At 36.4% G+C, this 23998-nt stretch overlaps 1 protein-coding gene across 2 annotated transcripts in view; it reads left to right on the top strand.

The window, feature by feature from the left end:
* TAF4B (TATA-box binding protein associated factor 4b) overlaps positions 1-23998 on the top strand; it is a 125817-nt gene that overhangs the window by 21334 nt on the left and 80485 nt on the right. Inside the window, exons 3-7 of one of the 2 annotated variants that reach the window (XM_028524786.2) lie at positions 49-156; positions 4182-4343; positions 4449-4571; positions 12259-12348; positions 15428-16039. In XM_028524786.2, the coding sequence (XP_028380587.1) occupies positions 49-156; positions 4182-4343; positions 4449-4571; positions 12259-12348; positions 15428-16039 (1095 nt within the window). The remainder of the gene's footprint in view (positions 1-48; positions 157-4181; positions 4344-4448; positions 4572-12258; positions 12349-15427; positions 16040-23998) is intronic. The other variant, XM_036009189.1, reaches the window with a different exon arrangement.

Here is a 23998-nt window from a genome sequence, read left to right as displayed (position 1 = left end):
AAAAAATTATTAATATCAATGACTGTATTATTCCCCCAAATCTCCCAGAATTCTAATTCACAATTAATCAAGAAAGTGGCAGTGGCACCTGTTAAACAATTGGCGCAAATGGGAACTACTGTGGTAACCACTGTTCCGAAGCCTTCCTTAGTACAAGTAAGTTGTGGCAGACTCATGGCCATGTGTGCACTGGTTATTCTCTCATCTTTATTATTTAGTTACTTTCTGCCAGAGTATAAGGTGCTGTGGGACATTGAGAGAGCAATTCAGTGATATGTGATGATATTTACCAAACAGGTAACTATCAGAGGTATGGGACACACAAGATAAACACAAAGTATATTTTTGGAATATTAGTTATACTTGAAACTATTAAATTAATACAAATGCATCAAATAGCCATGTGTCTCAGTGTCAGGAAGTGGGTGCTGGAACGGAATTTGGTGTATGGGATGTTAATTAGGGAAGTGATATCTGTGGAAGGGAAGGGAGAGTAAGTAAGAGTTTGAACTAGGTGAAGGCCCAGTAAAGCCTCCATAAAATGGTGGAGAACTTTGGAGCAAATGTGGCCTGTCAGAGTTGGCCTGTTTGTGCCAACATGGGCTGCTGTGCCTTAAGCTCCCCCTTGTGATCAGTGATTGGATGTGCACTCTCCAGGGAGAGTTGTGCTCTTAGGTAATTCTCTGCAGTTGAGTTAAAACCTGAAGGAACTGACAGCTATAGGTTTCCTAATAGCATTCCCAGCAGCTAGAACAATGCAGACCTCTCTTTGTGGCAGCATATCACCACAGTATACTCCTTTCATTACTGGGATCTGCTTCATCATACATTTTGAAGACCTGTTCTTTTGAGATTCCAGTAGATTACTTCCTTGAGGAAACAAGGAAGGAAGGAAGTTAGTAGGACTAATTACCTAATATTCCTCATCTCCTTCTTTCATTATTATTCAGTCTCCTTACTCTCAACTACCACTCTGCTGGTCATGATAGCTCAACTGGTAGTATGACCAGACCTTAATCCCTGAGGGTATGAGGTCCTAATCACCATGCTCTTTTGAAGCAAGAGTTGCTGCTCTTGTCCATTTATCATCACAGTTGGGCAAGGAAATACCAGGAGACACTTACATGGATCACCTGTATTTACCACACATATCTCTCTTTGCTTCCACTATGTAATAGTAACCCTGCCTATTACAGATGTCAGGTCAGATACCCCATCATGATAATGAATCCTCACTTCCCTGCTGGTCTGGATACAAGGAATCTGAAGTGCCCAGGAGGCAGCCGTGGCATCTAGTTTATAGGGACTCTTGCTTTGTCCTTTGTTGAAATGTGACCCCTGTGGTGGCCATAAAAGGTGGCCACCTTTAGCAGTCTCAGATAGCAGATAGCAGTCTCAACCAAACAGATGGGAAGCTGAGAGACAGCGAGGGGGCAAGTGCCTTTATTGAGGGCTGTTAGAGAGTGCACAAGCAAAAGGCATGAGGGGATTTCACTGGTGTGTTTGAATGTCACTAGGTCACAGTGAGATGGGGACAGGCAGGAACTAACTTTATCACATTGGTACACCTACTCACCTTGATGGAGTGCTCAGAGACTATTTGCAGGCATGTTGAAGTATCAGAAAAATAGGAAGTTTAAAGAATTATTATATGATTATTTTATGGAAGGGTTTTTTTATCGCTTATATAGTACTTTTGAGTATATGAGTTTTTTCATCGGATCTGTTTCTCAAAGATTTAGTACTTAGCGTTGTTCTAAAATGGTATATCTGGGTTGTTAGTTCTTTTCCTTGGGTTTTTAAAATTTATATATGTCTACCATTGATATAGTCATATAGATTATAACTTTTTCTGCTTTGGATTTTAAGCTAGGCTACTCTTCAATGGTAGGCCAAAGCAGTAGAAATTATCAAAGAGTGGAGTTAATATTCGTGTTCACTTGCAGGGCTAAAGCATCTGTTTTATGTATTTCTTGGAAGTAAAGAGCTAGAACTTTGAAATGAGAGAAGATAGAACTCTTTGTACTTAACTATTTGGTGATAAAGACAGATGTGTGTTAAGAAATTTTGAAAAGTGTTTTTCTATTTGTAGTATTGATATTTAGTAAAATGTCTTAAAACAGGAATTAGTTTGAAATCTTTGTCCAGTTTTATATTGTATTGATGATGAAGACATCGTTGACCCATTGTAAGGTTGGAATATAATGTGCAAATGATTACATTTAGAAAATAATATTTCTAATTACAAATAAACAAACCCAAAGTTGATCGCTTTTTCAGACGGGTATAGAAAATTATCCTCCTTGAAATGCAGTTTACTCTGCTAAATGTACATACAACTCATTTTACTGACTCTATGAATAACTGATTTTTCACAGATTATTTCACATATGCCCCAGGTTTTTTTCCCTCCCGTTCTTCACATATACCTCATCAGTGCCGGTGCAGCCTTGCAAAGAGCATGGAAGTACCATTGACTGGTCTATAGAGAGTCTAAGGCAGAGTTATGATTGAGTTAAGGTGGTTCATCCACTACGACAGTGAGGTTATGTAGCTAGTCTGGGAGTGTGTATAAAGCCCTCAATAAAGGCACTTGCCCCCTCGCTGTCTCTCAGTAAACTCATTTACTTTACTACCTTTCCATGCCTTTTAAGAGGTGGAATTCACATGGAAAGTGAATGTATCTTATAGGGTCACGAAGGACAAATTTTGTCCCAGGCACAGAATAAAATATTGACAAGGGGTGTAGAAATGCCGTATTTCCTCTACTAAAAAAAAAATAGAACACCTCTCCTGTGCTCACATTTCATTGGGCCTTATTTTGCTTGTAAGAGAGAGGGACAGAACTCACTGGAGGATCCCCTTCTACCAGTATTGAAAGGTAACATACTCATCACCTAAAGTTCCAGATTATACCTCTTAAATATAGTAACACAAAGAGTTAATGACTGAATATAAAATAGACTCACTGAAGAAAGAATTTACTTACTGTATATAAAACTAAAAAATTTATTAGAAAAATCTTGAAAAGGGTTCAAAGAAAAATGTACAGTAGTTGTCTGTGGAGAGCAGGACTCAGAATAGGAATAGGAAAGAGATGTCATTTCCATTGATGCCTTTGAGATCTAAGTGCAGTTTTTTGTTTTATCCTTTTTTTGCTTAACATTTCATCATTATGCCTATCAGTGTTTTTAACTTCTTTGCCATTTTTACCCTCAAAACATTCTTGTCTAATACACGCTCCAGTTTTGAAAAGTGGTACATTCAAATTTACCTATCTTTACTACTACAGAAGATTTTCTTGAAGATGATAGCAACCTGAACTTTTTGTGCCATATACCTATAGAACACAAGCATTTAAAATGATGGTGCAGTATTCAGTTTTCTGTGTGAATTGTAAATACTATTCTCCCCATACCCCCAAACTTTACTCAAATTCTCTAACTTTAGTGTCTGTCCTTAAAGTAAGATTGTTCCTTTATCTCAATATGGTTTTCTAAATTCCTACCTGACTTGTGATTTCTTGTATGAAACTTTTTATCCTGCAGGTGGTGCTATAATCATACCTCATTTCAATAGAGGGTGGAAGAAGCAACAGAAATTTTTTTTCAGTGTGAAAATAAGATATCACTTTTGTAATATACAGACATTAAGAGTAATGCTTACTCTTGTGGTCTACATAAAAGCAGCTTACCTGAATATAAGATGATCAGTAAATCTCTTTCCTTTAGACTTATGAAAAAGCAGAGAATTACAGGACAAGAATTCTGTATTTTCATAAAGGCTTACTATTTCAGATTCTTTTTAGAGAAATATTTTGTGAGGGCTGTGTGCTTGGCACTGTGTTTCACAAATTCTAAGATAGTAGATACCATTGCTATTCTTGTGTTTTGTTTTGTTTTTTAGGAATCAGAAGGTTAGCAGGATTAAGTAACTTGTCTCTTAAGGTCAACACTTAGTAGGTATCAGTGAAAAGGAGGTAGGTAGGCAGATGAGACTGAAACCCAGATCTCCTAGAGTCCAGAGCATGTATAACTGTTACATTGCCTTAGACTAGCAGAACATAAGATAAAAGCAAAGATTTCAAGTCCGTTTGTAGTCTGATAAGTGTGAAATGAGGCACCCACTATGATACATATCACAGTAATACATATCTAAATATATCTGACTTTCAATTTTAGTCTGTGGCTGTGCCAACCAGTGTTGTCACAGTTACTCCTGTAAAGCCATTGAATACTGTAACTACTCTGAAGGCTTCAAGTTTGGGAGCAGCACACACCCCCGTAAGTGAGCCCAGTCTCAAAGCAGAGAGCTCAGCAGCTGTTCAGACTAATCTTTCTCCGGTAAGCTCTCATTTCCACCTCACATAAATACAGCTCTTTACATTTTATTTGAACTCTCTTTTCTACCTAACATTTATGAATGTTTGTTTATATTTCTACATGTAGATGATGCTAGAAAATGTGAAGAAATGTAAGAACTTCCTTGCAATGTTAATAAAACTAGCATGCAGCGGATCACAGTCCCCAGAAATGGGGCAGAATGTGAAGAAGCTGGTGGGACAACTTTTGGTAAGGTAGTAAGAATCCATAGAACAAGTTTTAAACGGGAAAGAAGTATTTTTAAGTGAGGTCTGTTTTAAATGGATTTTTTAAAATAAACTTTGCTTTTGCTTCTTAAAAACTTTGTAATGATTATAAATCTTAGATAAGGAAATATGCTGTAGTGTATTACTTTCTGTCAGTCCCTTAGCCTAAAAAGGGCCTTGGAGAGAAGGTTGATTGTTTAGTCAAATAAAAAGTTATTAGAATTTTAAGTGCCAGAAAGCCAGACTGTTAACAAATAATACAGTTCAGTTCTATATATGTCCAAACAACAAACTTTGGGACCTGTGATAGTAAGTTAGCTTCCTTGTGTCTGTTTCCTTCTCTGTAAGATGAGAAGAATAAATGTGATGATCTTTGTGGTTTATATAAGTGCCAAGATGCTGTGTCTTTTAGCTACCAAATTACATATCCTTGGTTTCTTCCATCTTTTTCCAGGCAAAATGCTGAGTAGATGTGTTAAAAAACAGATGACGGTAGAAACTAGCAAATATTGCATGTATATGCTTAAGAAATATGCTGTGGGCCCTGGCTGGCATAGCTCAGTGGATTGAGCGCGGGCTGGGAACCAAAGTGTCCCAAGTTCGATTCCCAGCCAGGGTACATTCCTGGGTTGCAGGCCATAACCCCCAGCAACCGCACATTGATGTTTCTCTCTCTCTCTCTCTCTCTCTCTCTCTCTCTCTCTCCCTCCCTCCCTCCCTTCCCTCTCTAAAAAATAAATAAATAAAATATTAAAAAAAAAAAAAAAGAAATATGCTGTGGATTTAACAGACAAATACAATTTTAGATTTTTAAAAACAGTTTTATAAGAGTTTATTTGAGCCAAGCTGATGACATACGCTGAGGAGCAAGATTCCCAATGCTCTGGAAAAGAACAGTTTTGCAGCTCTGTCTGTACAGCCCATTATTTTTTCCTGTAGGTTTTGTTTGTTGTTTTGGTGGGAGAAGGTGTGGTACATACTCCTCCAAGGGAGGGTGTGACTACCTAAGCATGAGTATAGTGGAGGCCTGTTAACTCAGATTTTTATCTTGCTACAGAGCACCTATTATTATCCTGTTAAAAACAGATACATGGCTGAAGGCATTTAATCAAAGTTACAAACTTTTGCTGCAAGTACTATAGTGCCCCTCCCACCCCTCCTCCTCCTCCTAAAGCTCTATTTAAAAAAGGAAGTAGTTACTAACTTGGCATTTTCTCTATCAAACCTTGGGAGCAGTGTAAGATGTCTCATTTCAAAAATGTCAGCTCATAAGTTTCTTCCTCTAGGGATAGGTAAAATGCACTGTGAGGCAAGAAGGAATGCAAAAACCAAAAAAATGGGTAGCCAGGGAGCAGGGAAGAACCAAGCAGCCATTCAGGCTTGCCATGGCTATTTGTTTAATGTTACAGCCATTGCTTACCTGTACAATATATGCTAGAAGTTTTCATCACTTATTTTATAGTGCTTCTCATGCAAATTTAAATATTTTGAGGTGTTCTGAAACATCGAAAAGTTATTTCTATGTAAACTGAAATTTTTTTTAAAGATTTTATTTATTTATTTTTAGAGAGGGAAAGGAGGGAGATAAAGATAGATAGATAGAGAGAGAAAACATCAATGTGCGGTCGCTGGGGGTCATGGCCTGCAACCCAGGCATGTACCCTGACTGGGAATTGAACCTGTGACACTTTGGTTCACAGCCCGCGTGCAATTCATTGAGCTACGCCAGCCAGGGCATAAACTGAAATTTTTAACCCTTAAAAAACATCAATTCGTAGTGAAACTAGGAAGTAATCAATTACCATTTTTTAGCTAGACATTTTAAAAACTCTAGAAACATTTTTAATAGATGTAAAAGTAAATTATTAACATGGATTTGTTATATAAAACTCAGGCAGAATAAAGACATCTGTTATTTAAACTAACAAACAAGCTAGCCTTTATTGAGTTTGCCAAAAAGTCTTGCTTTTTTCTGTACAGTGGCTCTAATAGCTCCTTAGTTGTCTAATTTCATTTGAAACAATTTTATTAGATTGTATTGTGACAGCTGTCATATCAACGTGCACTTAAAAAAAGCTTTCCAAACTTGGTGAATTTTTGTGCAGCCATTTTAATGTTGAAGATATGCAACATTTTTGGCACATTATATTTTATTATTTCAAAAAAAGGTAAAAACACAACTGAAATGCAAAAAAAGATTTGTGGAGTATATGAAGAAGGTGCTGTAACTGATCAAATGTGTCAAAGTGCTTTGTGAAGTTTCTTGGTACAATTGACATTTTGGCCAAATAATTCTTTGCTGCAGGGCTGTCTTTTGCATTGGAAGATGTTTAGCAGTATCACTGGCCTTTGCCCACTAGAAGCTGATAGCAGGAGATAGCTGACATACTCAAAATATCCAAATCAATAAAGTTATTGGTGAAAATGAAAAATGTGTATTATTTTACACATTTTCTTAGAAAAAACTAACCAGACTTTTCAACCAACCCACTATTTACTAAGGATTAATGTTAGTTCATGTGAACTTGAAAAGCATTTAAATTAGTTCTGTATTTCTGAGAATTTTGGAATACTCAAATCCTTACAAGTGCTTGCTTTTAACAATCCCTTCTGAAGGCAGAAAATTAATTTACATTTGCAATACATATATAGACATACAGAGACAAACAGGTGCATCCAAATTTTGTTTTCCAGGCATTTGCAATTTATATCTGTCTTTTCAAGTCAAGTTCCAAATGAGCTTCTCCCTTTTAAAATAAGGACAGCCATTAATACTTCAAACAGTTGAATTGATATCTACATGACATCATAAGTTGATCTATTTATTGAAATCCTCTTTAGAAGTTCTGAGAGACCAATTAAATATGTTTTTTACTCATTCTGCCTAATATATAGCTAGCTTTTTCTAATTTTGTGCAAAAGATTAATTTAGAAGTATCAAAGGATCTTCCTTTTGACCATGTTAGTATTAGTGGGAGGCTGGCAACTGTCATGGGGCTTGTCAGCATCGAGGCACAATTTCCCATGTTAATTTTGAGATCGATAGCACCTGAACAAATTTATAGGGAAAACTAGTCCTTACATGCATGCCTGCAGATGAGCCAAATGTGGATCTCTCCGTAAGGACTGCTTTACACTCCAGAGGAAAGTTTTTCTCATGTAACCCCACCAAAGATTCATGATCATAAGAATACCAAGCAGGGGCCAGCGAGAGCTAATGGGATGCTGCAACCTCAATGCTTTCCAAGGCACTGGCCCTGCTCTCAGAATGAATACATTCCAGGGCTCCCTGCCCTTCTCCTTGGAGCTTCTTCAGGCTTCCCCAGGGTCAGCTGTGCTACTGCATCAGACAACTCCTGGCACCTACCTTCACCACTCCAGATTCAGGGTTCTAAACAGCTATTGTCACCCATTGGCTATCAGGTTAGGAAAGCAAGTGTCCTTTCTCTTTTGGAGCTAAGTAGAGTTCAGTTTCTCATTTACCTAGCAGATTTTGTTCAAACTCTCAGTAGGCAATCCATTTAAAAGCTGAAATTAAAAGCAGCAACACATTTTTTCCTTTTCCTGGGTTATCCCAACTCTTATCCCTCTTGAGGATTTTTCCAACAACTCAAGTAAAACCAAGGCCTACTCCTTAAAGCAAAGAGGCCCAGATATTTGAGAGAAACTCATCCAAGGTCAACTATACACGGTCAGGAATGGATGGGGCCTAGCACCAGTCCATGTTTGCAGGGTTGTTGTGGGTGGGCTTGTTTGGAACCCTGACAAGTAAATGGTGATGTAAGAAATTTCCAAAACTTAGAGAATTTTTATAAGAGTTTATTGTAGGTAAACTGATGACATATGCCAGTGACATAAGATCTCAAATACCACCTGGATTTTTTTGAACTACTAAAATATACAGATTCCTCTGACTATATAATGATAATTTTTGTCTCTCTTTTTTTTTAAGATTTTCTTTATTTATTTTTAGAGAGGGAAGGGAGAGAGATAGAGAGAGAGAGAGAGAGAAACATCAATGTGTGGTTGCTGGGGGTTATGGCCTGCAACCCAGGCATGTACCCTGGCTGGGAATCGAACCTGGGACACTTTGGTTCCCAGCCCGAGCTCCATCCACTGAGCTACGCCAGCCAGGGCTAATTTTTGTCTCTTTTTAATATAAAAATGGTTACTTTTTTTCCCCAGCAGAATCATGTTGATGTGCAGTTGACTCTTGAACAAAATGAGATTGAAACTCTGTAGGCCCACTATGTGCAGATATTTTTCAATAAATATAGTTGGCCCTTTGTATCTGTGGGTTTTGTATCAGTGATTGAACCACCTGCTATTGAAATCAGTATTTTCACACTCCCAACTGTGGTTCCTAAATACTGTTTTCAATCCTTGGTTGGTTGAACCCAAGGATGCGAAGGGCTGAATGTAGAGTCAAAAGTTCTACGCAGACTTTCTACTGTGCAGTGGTTGGGGCCCCAACCCCGTGTTGTGGGGTCAACTGTATTGCAGATAGTGTACAGAAAAACAAGCATAGTTTATAAATATCAAAATACCTTCTTTGTTACTGTTTATGCTACCTATAATTTATTAGGAATATAACACATTTGAAATGATTAGCTTTCTATTTGGGAAAACTTTTAGATATTTAAAATTGTAAGTGATGTTGTTACCTGGCAAAGTGGGATTTGACTGCCTGCTGCTGTACACATGCTTAACATAATATTGGTAAGGAATGGAAGAGGGGGCTGGCTTCTCTGCTCCCCCTAAGTCTCTCTCTTCTGTGAAACACAGAAATCCTCTTTTTCCCCAAAAGACTGAAATCTAAATCCATATGCGGAGACAGCCCCTCCTCCCTCCCCCACCTTCCATTCTTATCTGCCCTTTTGGAATTTAAGGCTGCTATGCAGACAGATCTCCATCTCTCCAGCTTCAGGCTGTCTCTCTCTCTGGTGTGTGCACTTGTGAGGCCAGCATCTCCATTGCCTCATCACAGCTCCTTCTTTCTCCCAGGGCTGGGGTACACTGCCAGATCACTGCAGCTGGTAGTGCTAAGGGCTCCATCCTTGGAGCCCTGGCTTCCAAAGCTGCTGGCACCTCCGGTGATAGCCAGCTTTGCTGGCCTGTGCATCTGCGCACTGCCTTCAAAAGTGAGTGAGAGCAGTGCAGGGCCACAGCATCCCATGGGCCGGCTGCTGGTGGGACGTACATCCACATGAGCCCGCTCCTGACTGTGCGGGGAGCAGGGCGAGGCAAGAGCTAGGAGCAAAGTCCATTGTCCACTGGGTCCTGTGAATGCCCAGTCCCTCCTGACCAGATGGGGTGAGGGGAGCATAAAAAAGGGTTGAGTTTCTGCATACCCTTTGTTTTAAAATTTTAACCCCTAAATCCCATGTCCTGTGGAGGTATCTAACTTGTTAGCCAATTCAGGCTAATGTACACCATGTGTGTCAGCTTGCACAGTGTCTCTGGCCACCATAATCTGGAAGTGGGTAGGATGGTTTTCTAGCTGCCCACAGGGATACAGTGTCTCTTCCCTGGGTGAGGTGTCATGTACAGTTTGTTTACCCCCACCTGGGCATATGGCACACCCCAGCTGCGGCTTCAGTCTCTGCTGCCTTGTGGTTTCCTGTTGACCCTTCCCCCTTCTCCAGGGATGGCAAGCTCTCTCATCTTCTCAGGGATCCTTCCCCGACTCCATGGAATACAGCCTGTCACATGGGATCAGGGTTCCCTCACTCCCAGGGATCAACCTCTCTCTTTCAATATGAACAAGTTTTTAACTTTTGAGGGTCTTTTTAAAGCCGACATTGAGCTTTTGGCCTTCCATTTTCAAGGTATGCTACTTTTAAAAGGGTGTCTGGTGGCTTGTTTCTCTGAGATGGAATACTCTAAATTGGGAGGCATAATAGAAAGGGACATGTATTCAAGAAAACATTAAAAAATTTCTAAGTACAAAGAATTTCTGTGTATTTTGTGGGCAGCTAGGGGCAGTTAGAAATTAATCAAATATCTATTCTAGCTTAAGGTCTATTTAGCTTAGAACAACAAATAACAATTCTCAAACATTTTGATATTAGAATACCTTTATATTCTTAAAAATTGAGCACTCCCAAATTCATTTTGTTTTAGTGGGGTTGGGATTAAAACCAAGAAATTAAAAAATAATAATTTACTAATTTATCTAAAATAATAATAAACCCATCACATGCTAATATAAACAACATATAAAATGAAAACTGTAGTTTCCAAAACCAAAAATTTGAACGAAAAGAATGGCATTCCTTTATATTTTTGCAAATTCCTTTGATATCTGACTTAATAAATATTATAATGATACATTTTGGTTATTTGGGAAATGTTGATTCACAAAGTTGTGCAGATCTTCCAAACGTTGATGGGTTCATTATTTGAGTTACGCCAAAATGATACTTGTAATCTGACCACCAATTTTATAAGGAAATTCTTTAAGTACTAGGAAGCTATCAAACTTAGGATCATGGTTACAGATTGTCCAAAATTCTACCATATTGGATCTTTAGCGAAAGGTGTAGAAGCCATCCAAAATTCCAATTTTAGCTTGAGAGGTCTAAATTTGATATTAACCACAAATGCTATCAGTTTTTTTCCTTACAGTGACAGACTTGGTTGGTTTGTTTTGAGAAAATGCCTGTCGGTCAAATACCCAAGTCTTCTGAATAACTGGTTGGTTTGACATTCTTTCTAGTAAATCAGCTAGTTCAGTTAGCAACTCAATCACAAAGTACTTTTCTGTGGGCATCTTAATTTGGTCTGCAGCAGAAATGTTCTATGTGTGGTTTCCAGCTTCTTATACATAATTTTAAAAAGATGTTTACTGAAGGGTTGAGATTTAGTAAAAATAATTTTTACTGCTTCACTGAGCATATTTTAAAATGAAACTGGCTCTATTTTTTAATTTTTTTTTTACCACTAATGCCTAGTGATGTAGAATATGATAACACCTTTTTTAATTTGTTACCATTGTGCTTCTTGCCAACAGTTTTACCTACTGTTGCTTTTGTACCATCAGTGCAAGTCTCAGCACAGTGAAAAAGGCAAACAACCTTTTTAGTATTAATATGAAAATAATTTAGATCTCAGACCCCTGAAATACTTAGAATGTAGGGCAGTATGGAAGACTTTCTAAGTCCTTTGGAACAATAATATATCTCTTATTATGGGCTTACAATAGCATTCTAAAAATGTAATCTTATCCTGATTAAGGTAATTTCAAAATTGGAAAAGCAAAACAAACAAACAAACAAACAAAAAAACCCAACAACTCCCGAAACAAACCAAAAAAACCCCCCAAAACAAAAATACCTCAAGGTCCCCAACCCAAACAACTTCTTATCTTCTACCCTAAGAAATTTAGGGCTCCTGTGTCTTCACTTTTTAATTGTTCCTAACAGACTGTGATGCAGTAGCTTTATTCAGGCTACCAACTCCACTCATATTTTGCTTTCTGGGATCATCCCTGTGTGAACAAATATCTCTATTGTTTATGATTATTCATCTCACAAATGACATGAAAAAATGTCTCCATTATCACTGTTCAGAGCTTGTTATGTCTACAGTCATCATGAATTACATACTGCTCTTGTTTTAAAATATTTATAAACCTTAAAAAATGCTGTTTTTCTTTTTCCCATCTTCAGGATGCAAAAATTGAAGCAGAAGAATTTACTAGACAACTGTATGTTGAACTCAAGTCTTCACCTCAGCCTCATTTGGTTCCTTTTCTTAAGGTAGAATTATGTATTTATTACACTGAAGAAAGTCTTTGTTTACTTCAAAATAATTTAAAATCTGAATATTTCAACATGACAGCAATTTAAGGTAAAGATAACTAACAATGTAGGAGAAACCTCTCAGTGTTGCTGTAATCTGTAAATTACACTGAGAATTTATATTCTTTGGATGAGAACACATTGGGAAAACGGAAGTACATTCTGATTCATGAGTATAACTTGATTATGTTTTTTAATGCTTGTATATGCAAAATTGTTGACATTAAAAAAAATAGGACCTTCTGCTTTGTCCTAATGACTCATAAATTTTCTTACAAATAAACCACATAATGTCAAATTTAGTGAAAAGGCTATTTAAAAAAATTAATTATTTTGTCAGTAGGCATGTTGTTTTCTAAGATTTATTGAATAGAATAGAATTTTGATGGAGAACAATAACTTTAATAACAAGAACTTGGTTTAGCAGGCTAAAAATACATATTTTTGGATACTCACAGGTATCTAAATTGAATTGAAATTTATAAAGTCATTGAATACCTGGTACTGTAGTGAACCAAAGACTGATCCATGAATTTTGAAATAATGGAATAAAGCATTGTCTTTAGAAAAATTTGGCTTAATTGTCTGGGGGACATGAAAAAGGCTTCATAGTATATTTTCTTGGTTGCCTCATGAAAAAAGTGGGAAGGTAGATGGAGCACCACATTTTCAGAAGGAAAGGGAAGGTAAAAGAGTCAGCATAATATGTAGCATCAAGGGACTAGTGCTGTCTTTTCAGAGGACCCTCTTGATTGAGAAGTTAGAATCAGTCTTCCTTGGGTCCTTTTCAGTGCAAGGGTTGTGTGAGCCGTAGGTGCTCTACATGACACTGACAGTTCTATTGAGTTTACAGTTATACCCAGTAACTTGTCAAACCCTGTACTCATCTCATTTTGATGAGAAAAAAAAAATATTTCAGCACTAGGCACTTGCTCATGACTCTTCGCACTTGATAGAACTTATGTGAGTCATGACACTGCCTCATAAGAGAAAATGCTTCATCGCTCGTCACTTGCTTGGCACTCATCAGTTCTGGCACTCGTGACAAGTTCCGGAACACATTAACCACGAGTACTGAGGTACCACTGTATTTTTATTTCATAGTCTCTGGAGACACCATGGGGAAGAAGAGGAGAAATTAGTAAGCACCTACTGAGTATCTGATGCTTTGCTAGATAGTTTACTTTTAATTTGCGCTGTTTTCATTTAATTTTCATGTCAGTCTTGAGAATAGCTGCTAGACAGTACTTTCCATTTTAGGGATGAGAACACTCTGTAAGTTGACTAACTTGAGGTCAGACTCACAGGTCCAGCATTTAGCCTGTCTAACTTTACTTGCTAGCAAACACTATCTGGAAGTTACCAAAAATTACCATGAAGTAGTTGCACTTTTTTCTAAGGACCTAGTAAGCCTTATGCATTTTCTTGAGAATTTTTTTCCCATTTTTGGGAGCTTTTGGGGTTGGATATTGCATAGGGATAAGGGATTGAGACTTTATTCTTAACTCTAACCAGAGGATCAAGAGATAAATTTAGTATCTTTTTAAATCTTATTACTTTAATATGTCTTTCCAGTTGTGTTTTTCTCTGGACTCCCTCATCTTAGATTTCTAGCTTAAATTTAATTAATCAAATCACTTCATTTGTTTATATATTTTTAAAGTGGCATAATTTTTCTACTTTTGAAGTTTGAAAAAAGATTATGAGAGACTTTCTTTTGTTATTATTTTTACATATACTTGAAAACCTCTTTGGATAAGAATTTTATTGGTTCTTCTAATAAGAAAATTAAAGGAAAGGAAAGATAGAGGAGCAGTAGTTCTCATTTGCTTTTTAAGTAATGGCAGTCTGACATTTTGTCAAAACAAGGAAATCTTCCAAAATAGCCCATTAACTTGCCAAGATAACCTACTATCCCCTTGCTTTTTCAGCTTTGTTTTCTAACTAAAAAAAAAAAAAAAGAAAAGAAGAACCCCAAACCCTAAGGATAAAATGCAGAACCTTCTACTTTTTAGCTTGAACTGTCTTTAAATCTTTTAACAGCATATAAAGATAAAAACCAACTTAAAATTCAGCCAGAAAATATTCTAGCTCTATTAAGAAAATTGACCATATTTTTATTAGCTTTATTTTGATATGAAGACTATTTCTGTCAAAAGTTTGAAAGTTAGCCTTGGCCAGTGTGGCTCAGTTGGTTGGAGCATCCTCCTTTGGAACAAAGGATTGTGGGTTCAGTTCCCTGTCAGGGCACATACCAAGGTTGCATGTTCAACCTCCGGGCCAAGGCACATGGCAACCAGTCAGTATTTCTCTCTCACATTGATGTTTCTCTCTCTCCCTTCCTTTCTCCCTTTCTCTGTAAAGGCAATGAAAAAATGTCCTTGGGTGAGGATAAAAAAAAGTTTGGAGGTTATTTAACCAAAAATTTGTTTGGTCTGCTTTTGTTTAAACAAATTTACAGATACTGAAGTTATTAGTAATCTGTTATGGGATTTAGATGGGTACAGACAAGTATGCAACTGTTTTTATTTTATTTTTAAGATTTTATTTATCTTTAGAGAGAGGGGAAGAGAGAGAGAAAAAGAGGGAGAGAAATATTGATGTGAGAGAAACACATCGATTGGTTGCCTCTGGCACATACCCGGACTGGGGACTGAACTCACAACCCAGGCATGTGCCCTGACCCAGAATCAAACTGGTGACCTTTGGCTTTGCGGGACAATGCCTGATCAACTGAGCCACACCAGTCAGGGCGAAACTGTTTTATTTTAAGAAATTGATTTTTAGGTATGTAAAATAAGCTTAATCCTCAGACATAATTTTGTAATGAAAAATAAAGCACTTTCGGGTTTTAAGTTAATTGAATCTTGGATATTGACAGGATATAAATAAGTGATATCAGATTTCCTCAATGGAATTACTTAATGTACTTTTGAATTATTTTCTGTTGAAAGATAGGAATTCAAAGTATTTCTGTTGTACTAGTAGCTAATTTATTCAGTTATCAGTGTTTTTTTTTCTCCTTCCCTGTTTCTAGAAAAGTGTGAGTGCCTTACGACAACTCATGCCTAACTCCCAGAGCTTTATTCAGCAGTGTGTTCAGCAGACTTCTGGCGACGTCAGTGGTACCTGTACCACACCAGTAACAACTTCCATGGCGACAACAACAGTTTCCTCAATACAGCCTGAGAAGCCTGTCATTGTTTCTGGAGCAACAACACCCAGAACTGTGTCTGTACAAAGCCTGAATTCTCTTGCTGGTTCTGGGGGAGCAAAAACTGGAGTTGTGACACTTCATTCTGTGGGTCCAGCTGCTGTAGCAGGAGGAACAACAGCTGAAACTGTTTTGCTTCAGACTCCAAAACCACTTGTGACATCTATACAAACTACAGTTACAGCTGTCTCACTTCAGCCTGAAAAACCAGTAGTCTCCAGAGCAGGAGTGACACTGGCTCTTCCATCAGTAACTGTTGGAGAAACTTCAACACCAGCTCTTTGTCTTCCACCTGTGAAACCTGTTGTTACTTCTGCTGGGACCACATCTGACAAGCCTGTCATTGGCGCTCCAGTCCAAATCAAACTTACACAGGCAGGACCCATCCTTTCACAACCAGCTGGTATTCCACAGGCAGTTAAAGTCAAACACCTAGTAAGTAACATTTCATTCCTTTCCCAATTTCTTAGTTTGAAAGTTTCAAACATTCAGAAAACTGGAAAGACTAGTGAATTGAGCCCCTGTGTACCCTTGGCCAAGTTTGACCACTGGCTAACTTTTTATCACATTTGCTTTGTTCTTTCTTTCTTTCTCTATTCACATACTACAAAACACACACATGCAATTTTTTCTGAACCATTTGAGAGCTGCTTGCAGAAATTGTGGTACTGCATCCTTCCTTACATACTGTCTGTCCCTTAAGAAAAAAATCTGGTTGGTTTTTTTTAACATAAGTATGACATAATGTGGGAAGTTAATATTTTTGGTACAATAAGTATTTACACAATTGTCCCAACAATGTCCTTTATAGCTGTTTTTTCTGATGTTTCCAATAAAGGATTGTATATTACATTTACTTGTCATTTCTCTTTAGGCTTCTTAATTCTAGAACAGTTTCCCAGTCTTTTGTGGTTGCTTGTTAGGTTGTAATATTCTAAGTGCCTGGGCTAGTTGTTTTGCAGAATGTCCTTTATTCTGTCTTGTCTGACTGTTTCCTTGAGGTTAGATGCAGATGAAATATTTTAGCAGGGTTATTACAAAGGTGTTATTATGTTGACATTTCTTTTTAAAAATGTGCTGAGGTGAGAGGGAGGGGTGGGGGGAAAGGAGTAGAGAAAACGTTGTGTTTCCTAAATTTAATAGGTTGGGAGGTTCTTGGGTAACAGAAATCTTAGCTGTTTACCAACGAGTGTTTAGAACATTCTACTTTATGCTAGACCAGAAAACTTTTATTAGAAGACTATGAAAGTATTGTTAACCTGTGTGAGATAGTACATGGTAAATTCATTAAAAATCATGTTTCTTTTTTTTTTTAAGTAAACTTCTCCCCTACCTTATACAGTAATTAAGCTAGCTTTTTTTACTATTTTTTAAAAATTGTTGGCAATTGCCCTTATTCTCTTTCATAAGCCTTTGTGGTAAAGGCTGTATTTTGAATCTCTGTTTTTAGTTTATTCTGCTTGGAATAGTAAAATCTAAGTGAACTTCCCAGCCATGTTTGTGTGATCAGGAGAAGAGGTTAGCATCTGTGGATGATTATCTTTGAGTCAGAGGACAGCTTTGAGCATAGAATGAAAGGGAAAGATTAATTTGGACAGCCATCAAATTCTTGGGTAGGTAGGAAGTAATAGTCATTTCCTGGATGCTAATCTTTTTTCATCTCTTTCTGCTCTGAGACTGATTTTCAAATGGAGAAATAAACCTGCCTTGCAGAGGTTCTCTTGAGTGTCTGAATTTAATCTCAGATGAAACCTTTTTAGAAGCAGTAATTCTTAAACATTGGTCAGGTTTGGGAACCACTGAAACAGAGTAATCGCCCCAAGGAAAGGCCTCTTTGTGGTAGTACTGAACAGAATTGAAATCCTTTTTTTCAGTTGTAACTGATTCTTGAATCAGTGTTAATCTTAATGGAACATCTGTATCAGTTCCTGAAATGAAATAATGCTTTATAGCTACATAGAGTTTTAAAAATATGTCATGTATGCACTGTGGATTTTAAAATAAATTTGTGATGCCAAAAAGTCAGGGAGAAAACTTAGAGTCTGGAAATTTAAGTGACTCATCCACTGGCATTCAGTGAGTAATGGATCTCAGACTAGAACCCAGTGTCCTTCCCATTAGGTTATGATGCTTAGAAGGCAGGAACTTCTAGGTTTCTGGAGTGTCCTGAAACAGAAAACTGTCTGGTAGTAATATCTTGGCAGTAATTCCATTTTGATGTTTTGACTTGTTATACATTAGAAATAATTTCAGTTAAAAAATGTAACAAAATCCAATGGCAAATATTAAGGATTTTTAAAAGATTTTATTTGTTAGTAGAGAAAGGGGAAGGAAGGGAGAGAGGGAGGGAGAGAAGCATCAATGTGTGGTTGCCTCTTGCATACCATCTACTGGGGACCTGGCCTGCAACCCAGGCATGTGCCCTGACTGGGAATCAAACCAGCAACCCTTTGGTTTGCAGGCTGATACTCAGTCCACTGAGCCACACCAGCCAGGGCTAGGATTTTTTTTTAAACTTCCTACTTTTGTTCTTGTAAGATAGTGAAATAATTTAATTTTACTTGTGAATTCTGCTTTCCTGTTTGTCCTCTATTTCAATTTAATGAACAAATCTAATGTCAGTGTTCATATCTTCCTATTTAAAATGGCGAAAATGCAGCTAGATGTTGCATATGCATTCCAATCTGTTTTACAGCAGATTTTTTAAAATTAGTATATTGTTCATTCATTCATTCCTCACCTGAGGACATGCGTATGATTTTAGAGAGGGGAAAGGGAGGGAAAGAGAGAAAATCAATGTGATAGAGAGGCATCCATTGGTTGCCTCGCACATGGGCCCTACTGGGGACCCAACCTGCAGTATAGGCATGTGCCTTAACCAGAAATTAAATCTGCAACCTCTAGGTTTATAGGATGATGCTCCAACCAACTGAGGCACACCAGCCAAGGCAATATTTATTTTTATTTTTTATACTGTTACAGATATCCCTATTTTCTCCCCCTTTGCCCACCTCCACCCAGACCTTGCCCTCCCTTTCCTCAGGCTACCACCACACTGTTGTTTATGTCCACCCATTGTATGTGTATATAGTCTGTTCTTTGGCTAATTCTTTCACCATCTTTCATCCAGTCCGCCTGTTTTACAACAGATTTTTACATAGGTCTCTAAATAACATAAACTGTAGTCTATAGTAATGCCACAGAGAGGATTGAGCTAGGTTCAAATTTGAATTATTATTTCTTTTTTTTTTTTTTTTTTTTAAAGATTTTATTTTTTTAATTTATTTTTAGGGAGGGAAGGAAAGGAGAGAGAGAGAGAGAGACAGAGAGAGAGAGGGAGAGAGAGACATCCATGTGCGGTTGCTGGGGGTTATGGCCTGCAACCCAGGAATGTACCCTGGCTGGGAATCGAACCTGGGACACTTGGGTTCCCAGCCCGCGCTCAATCCACTGAGCTACGCCAGCCAGGTATTATTTCTTGAATAATTAAGAATATCATCAGTAAGTCCATTGCAAACCATATTCCAGTGTAATTCTAGGTATATGTGAAGAGGAACGCTCAGGTTGCTAGAAACATCAGAAAATATTTAATACAGCTTAGAAGAATTATGGCAAATATGATTTAAAATATGGGAATTGCTATACTGGATCAAATCTGTGGTTCATGCAACTCAGGATACAGTCTGAAGAATACAAGCATGGCTGTCTTGTCCAGTGCTAGGTTTAAAACTTGTGTAATTTCCTTTAATAATTGACCATGAATTTAAAAATTTCCCCTACTATTACTACTTACTACTTTATTATAGCTTTTACTAATTTTCCTGAAGAAGCGTATGTAGGTTTCCTGCCTTCCGGATAAGACCTTTTAAATATCACACTTTCAAGTTATAAAAATTTTGTCAGCCTACCATTGCTGAGTTTAGGTTTTGTACAGTTGTTATTATTTTATTAATTTATACACTTTTCTAGATTAAAGAGATTCTGATTTTTTTAAAATTTAGATTTATCTTATTAATTATTGTATGTTATCCTCTGCGATCATCTGAAGCTCTCATCCAATAAATGAACTAGATATTGCTCAGTTTCTTCAGGGGTAAGTTTTTAATGTTGTACCAGTAATTCAGTTCTTTTTGTATTTTGGTCCTCAAATACTTGAATACTTGAAAGTAGAAGCTTTCAGGAGTTTCAATGCTAAAAAGTTTTTCTTAGGAAATTTGTGAAAAAACTTTTACTAATTAAACAAATGATAAATTTAGTTTAAATTAAAGACTTATTTTAATTTAACTTAAATTTAATTAACAAAAACTAATTAGAAAACCTTAAATTTTAATTTGATAATTTTTAAAATTATATTTGGTAAATTTTAATAACCAATTTTACCACATAAAATTAAACAGTAAGCCTCTCAAATTTATAACATGTGTGAATAAAATTTATGAATGATAAAGTTAATTGAAAATTCCTAGTCTTTGTTTTTAGATAAAAGGCCAATAATTTTATAGAGTGAATTGAATATTATTACTCTTAATAATTTTGTATTTATATATCACTTGAATATCTGTGAGCATAATTTATACTTAAAATTAGGGCAGGTAGCTTTAATATTGTCATAGATATTTTTGCTTGTGTCAAATACATATATATTCCCCCAAGTGACTCTGTTACTTCTTCCTTAATGGAATTGTAAAGATTTGATAAATAAGTGGCCAAGTATATTCAACAATAATTCTCCACATATAACTGTTCCATGGATATAAGAGAAAAACAAATAATTGTTAGCATATTACTAAAGTGGCAATTTTCCATTTCATTATATTGAAGTAAAACTTATCCCCTAAAATTGACCCAGAATATTAGAAAAAATTTTTTGTTGCATCATATTTTTTGTTAGGACCTAGTTATTTTGAAGTAATGGGGAACCTTTAAAGAATTTTCAACAAATACATTTTTATATGAAGTACTTTGTGAGACTTAATTAATTCTTCTGATTAACTCTGACTTCAGTTCTCACTGGATAAAGAAAAAAAATTAAGGTGTAAATTTTAGTCTGTAGTATACTAGTCTCCAGTATTTTCATTAAAGAAGTTGAAATTGAATAGGAAAAAAAGTATCATTGGTTGTTTTATTGGCTCAAGTAGTTCACTCTCAGTGTCATGTTAAACTGACCTAGGATCCAAACTTAAGCTGTTTGTCCATTTTCTTCCTGTTTCTGCATTGTTAAGAGTGAGAAGAGAGATGGTATTATTCAGCTGGTGATTATAACAACTTATATAGGACTAATGAAAGGTTTGGTGAAGAAAGAGATTGAATCCAAGTAAGGCCTACCCTTTATTTACCACATGTAGTTAGGAGTTGCATAGAAAAGTGTTCATGGGCCGTCATTTAGTGAAAGTTTATATAATAAAAGTCTTAATATATAGGTTGATTAATGCTAGTTCATTTCAGTTTACTTGAGGAAAAAATATATATATGAGTTTGTTAAGCGTACATTAGAATTTATGGGAAATAAACTAGAAATAATATATATGTCATATGTAAATCATATTTTTACATTATTTGAGAAAATATTATGAAAAATTTGAAACATAACGAAGTTGAAGTTTATAGTGAACACACCCATATATCAGACCACCTAGGTTTTACTATTTATAATTAGTATACTTGATTTATTGTGTATTTACCCACTGCATCAATCTTAATTTTTTATGCATTTCAAAGACTTCTTCCTAAATAATGAAACGTGCACATTAATACCTACAGTTTAACATTATTTACTCTTTTTTATTCTTTTTAGCTAAAATTTACATGTACTGACATGCACAAATTTTAAATATACTATTAGATAAGTTTTGAGTTAGTGAATACTTGTGTATGACTCATAGCCCCTATCAAGCAAGATACAGAATGCTACCATCACCTTGAAGTTTCCTGTGTCCCTTCCCAATTGATCCCCACCCCCATTCCCCCAGAAGCAGGGACTCTTCTGATAATTTTCTCTCACAGATTAGTTTTGCTTATTTTAGAACTTCATATAAATCAAATCATACAATGAGCACATTTAAATTTCTTTAAACAGAAATTTGTAGGTTCTTGATTTGAAGCAGCATTACTGATTCCTAAAACCTGGTAATATAATTACAAAATTCATTTGAGCAAAATTTAAAAAGTGTTTAGAAGACCCTTTAAATTATAGAAGCAGCATATCCTGAGGTTTATCAAGGTTGAGGGTTTTTTTGTGTGTTTTTTTTTTGTTTTTTTTTTTTTAGATTTCATTTATTTATTTTAGACAGAGGGGGAAGGGAGAAAGAAGGGGAGAGAAATATCAATGTGTGGTTCCTCTTGTGCGCCCCCTACTGGTGACCTGACTTGGACCACAACCCAGGCATGTGCTCTGACTGGGAATCGAACCAGCAACCCTCTGGTTCACAGGCTGATACTCAGTCCACTGAGCCACACCAGCCAGGGCCTGAATTTTACTCTAAATTGGGCATGACATTAATTTTAACCCCTATTGTAGGATTTTGCTTCAGCTCTGTTCAGAGATATTCTGAGGCTGGATGTGGGCACATAGAATTGCTAGCATTTAGTGGAATATGCTATTGTCCCAGAAGTTAAGGAATAGTGGCACAAGACCCACATTGCCTGTTCCTGAGGAATAATTGTCAACTAACATACATTTTTTTACTTTTATGCTACAGCTTTTGTTTAGTTGGAGCCCTATATTTTCTAGAACTCAGCCTTAGTGAGTGCATGCCAGTAATCACGTATTGAATATTAAATAGAAATGAGAGGAAATAGTACCCATGGTTCCAGTAACTTGTGTGCATGTACTGCATGAGTTACTTAGAGATAAGTATTTGGTTGTTTATTTAAGAACAGGGAGGTGGGTTTCGGTTGAAATACAGAGAAAGCACTGTGCAGCGTTTTCTCAATGACTTGTTCAATCCATACTTGTGTTTCTGTGGTTTCTTTCCATGTAGAATTTAAGAACAGTTCCTTGTCAGATATCCCAGATCGTAGTTATGTAAAAATCATAGTTAATGTAAAAAGATCCTGTAACCTAAAGAGTATTATATAGCTCCCAACCTGTATTTTCTATAAACTACTAGAACATTAATTTGTTAATATCCAAATAAAACATCAGAATTTGATATGTCAAAAGAAGATGCTAAGTAAGGTATTTAGGCTTCCTTTCTAGCAGTGTTTTGGAGGGAAATTAAATAAAGGATTTAAGTTTTAAAAAATGTAACAGCTTTCTTTTGCTTGCCAAGTACTAGCAAATATCTCTTCCTTGGGTCAGTTTCCATCTCTGTCAGGTAATTTCAGTCTCCATAAGATGCCTAACACAGGGGTGGGAAATGGTAGGTTAATGATAATAATAAATAATATGGTAATTAATAAATACAACAACAAGTCTCTCGTGTACTCACAACTGTAAACCTACTTTTGGCCACCCTTGAATTATGTTTTAAATGGTACTTTCTTTGAAAGACCACTAACGAATTTTCTTACATATTTTCACTCAGAATTTTACCTTGTTCTCCAAATGTGCAGGAATATGCTGCACATGTGCTGCCCCAAGAGGTATAGTTATTAAGATGAACAATGATGGGAATCCCAGATTGTTAATCCCAGCTCAAATTTTTGTGATATATGTAAATATCCCATATCATTCATTTTACATGTATATATTTATATATGTATCATTTATTTTGCTTATTTATTTATTTGCTTATCTATTTATGTATTTTTAATGGCATGTTTGCCTCTGGCCACTGGCATGAACTTGACCGTGGTTGATCTCTGGACCAGACCATGAACAGCCCTGGATGTGAGTTGGCACTGAGGCTCACCTTCCCAAGCTTGTTCTATGCTAAGGTGATACAACTAGCATCTGGTCCAGTGGGGCTGGCCTCCCTGCCTCTCACTCTCACTCCCCTGCCTGGTCCCTGGGGAGTAGAGCCCCATCCCCTGTCCACCTGAGAGTATAATAGACTTCCAGGCTGTTACATTTTTGTGTACTCATCAAAAATAGTATGAGGACCAACTCATAAACAGATTTCTAATATTTTATTACTGTCTTTCATAATTAAAATGCTGAAAAGAATACCTAGTAAAGGATATAAAGGAAGAAAATATGAACAATAGGAAAATAGGCCACAATTGTTGATGAGTATTTTTGTTGAGTTTCTTTCTGAATGCATAAATGAGACTGTGATTGCATATATATATATTACTTTGTAGAATTTTAATCTGACCCCTAGGATCTTATAATACATAAGTAGATCTCAACTTGTTGAAATACATCATTGCTTCCAAAAGCTTTTTCTGTCTTTTCAAGAGTGTTTTTAGAATGACAGAAATTGAGTTATTGCAATTTGTGTTTCTTCTCTA

This window comes from Phyllostomus discolor, chromosome 9 (assembly GCF_004126475.2).
Source record: "Phyllostomus discolor isolate MPI-MPIP mPhyDis1 chromosome 9, mPhyDis1.pri.v3, whole genome shotgun sequence".
In the NCBI taxonomy this organism is placed as follows: Eukaryota; Metazoa; Chordata; class Mammalia; order Chiroptera; family Phyllostomidae; genus Phyllostomus; species Phyllostomus discolor.
The sequence above is the reverse complement of the archived record's forward strand: the minus strand, read 5'-3'. Positions and strand labels throughout refer to the sequence as shown.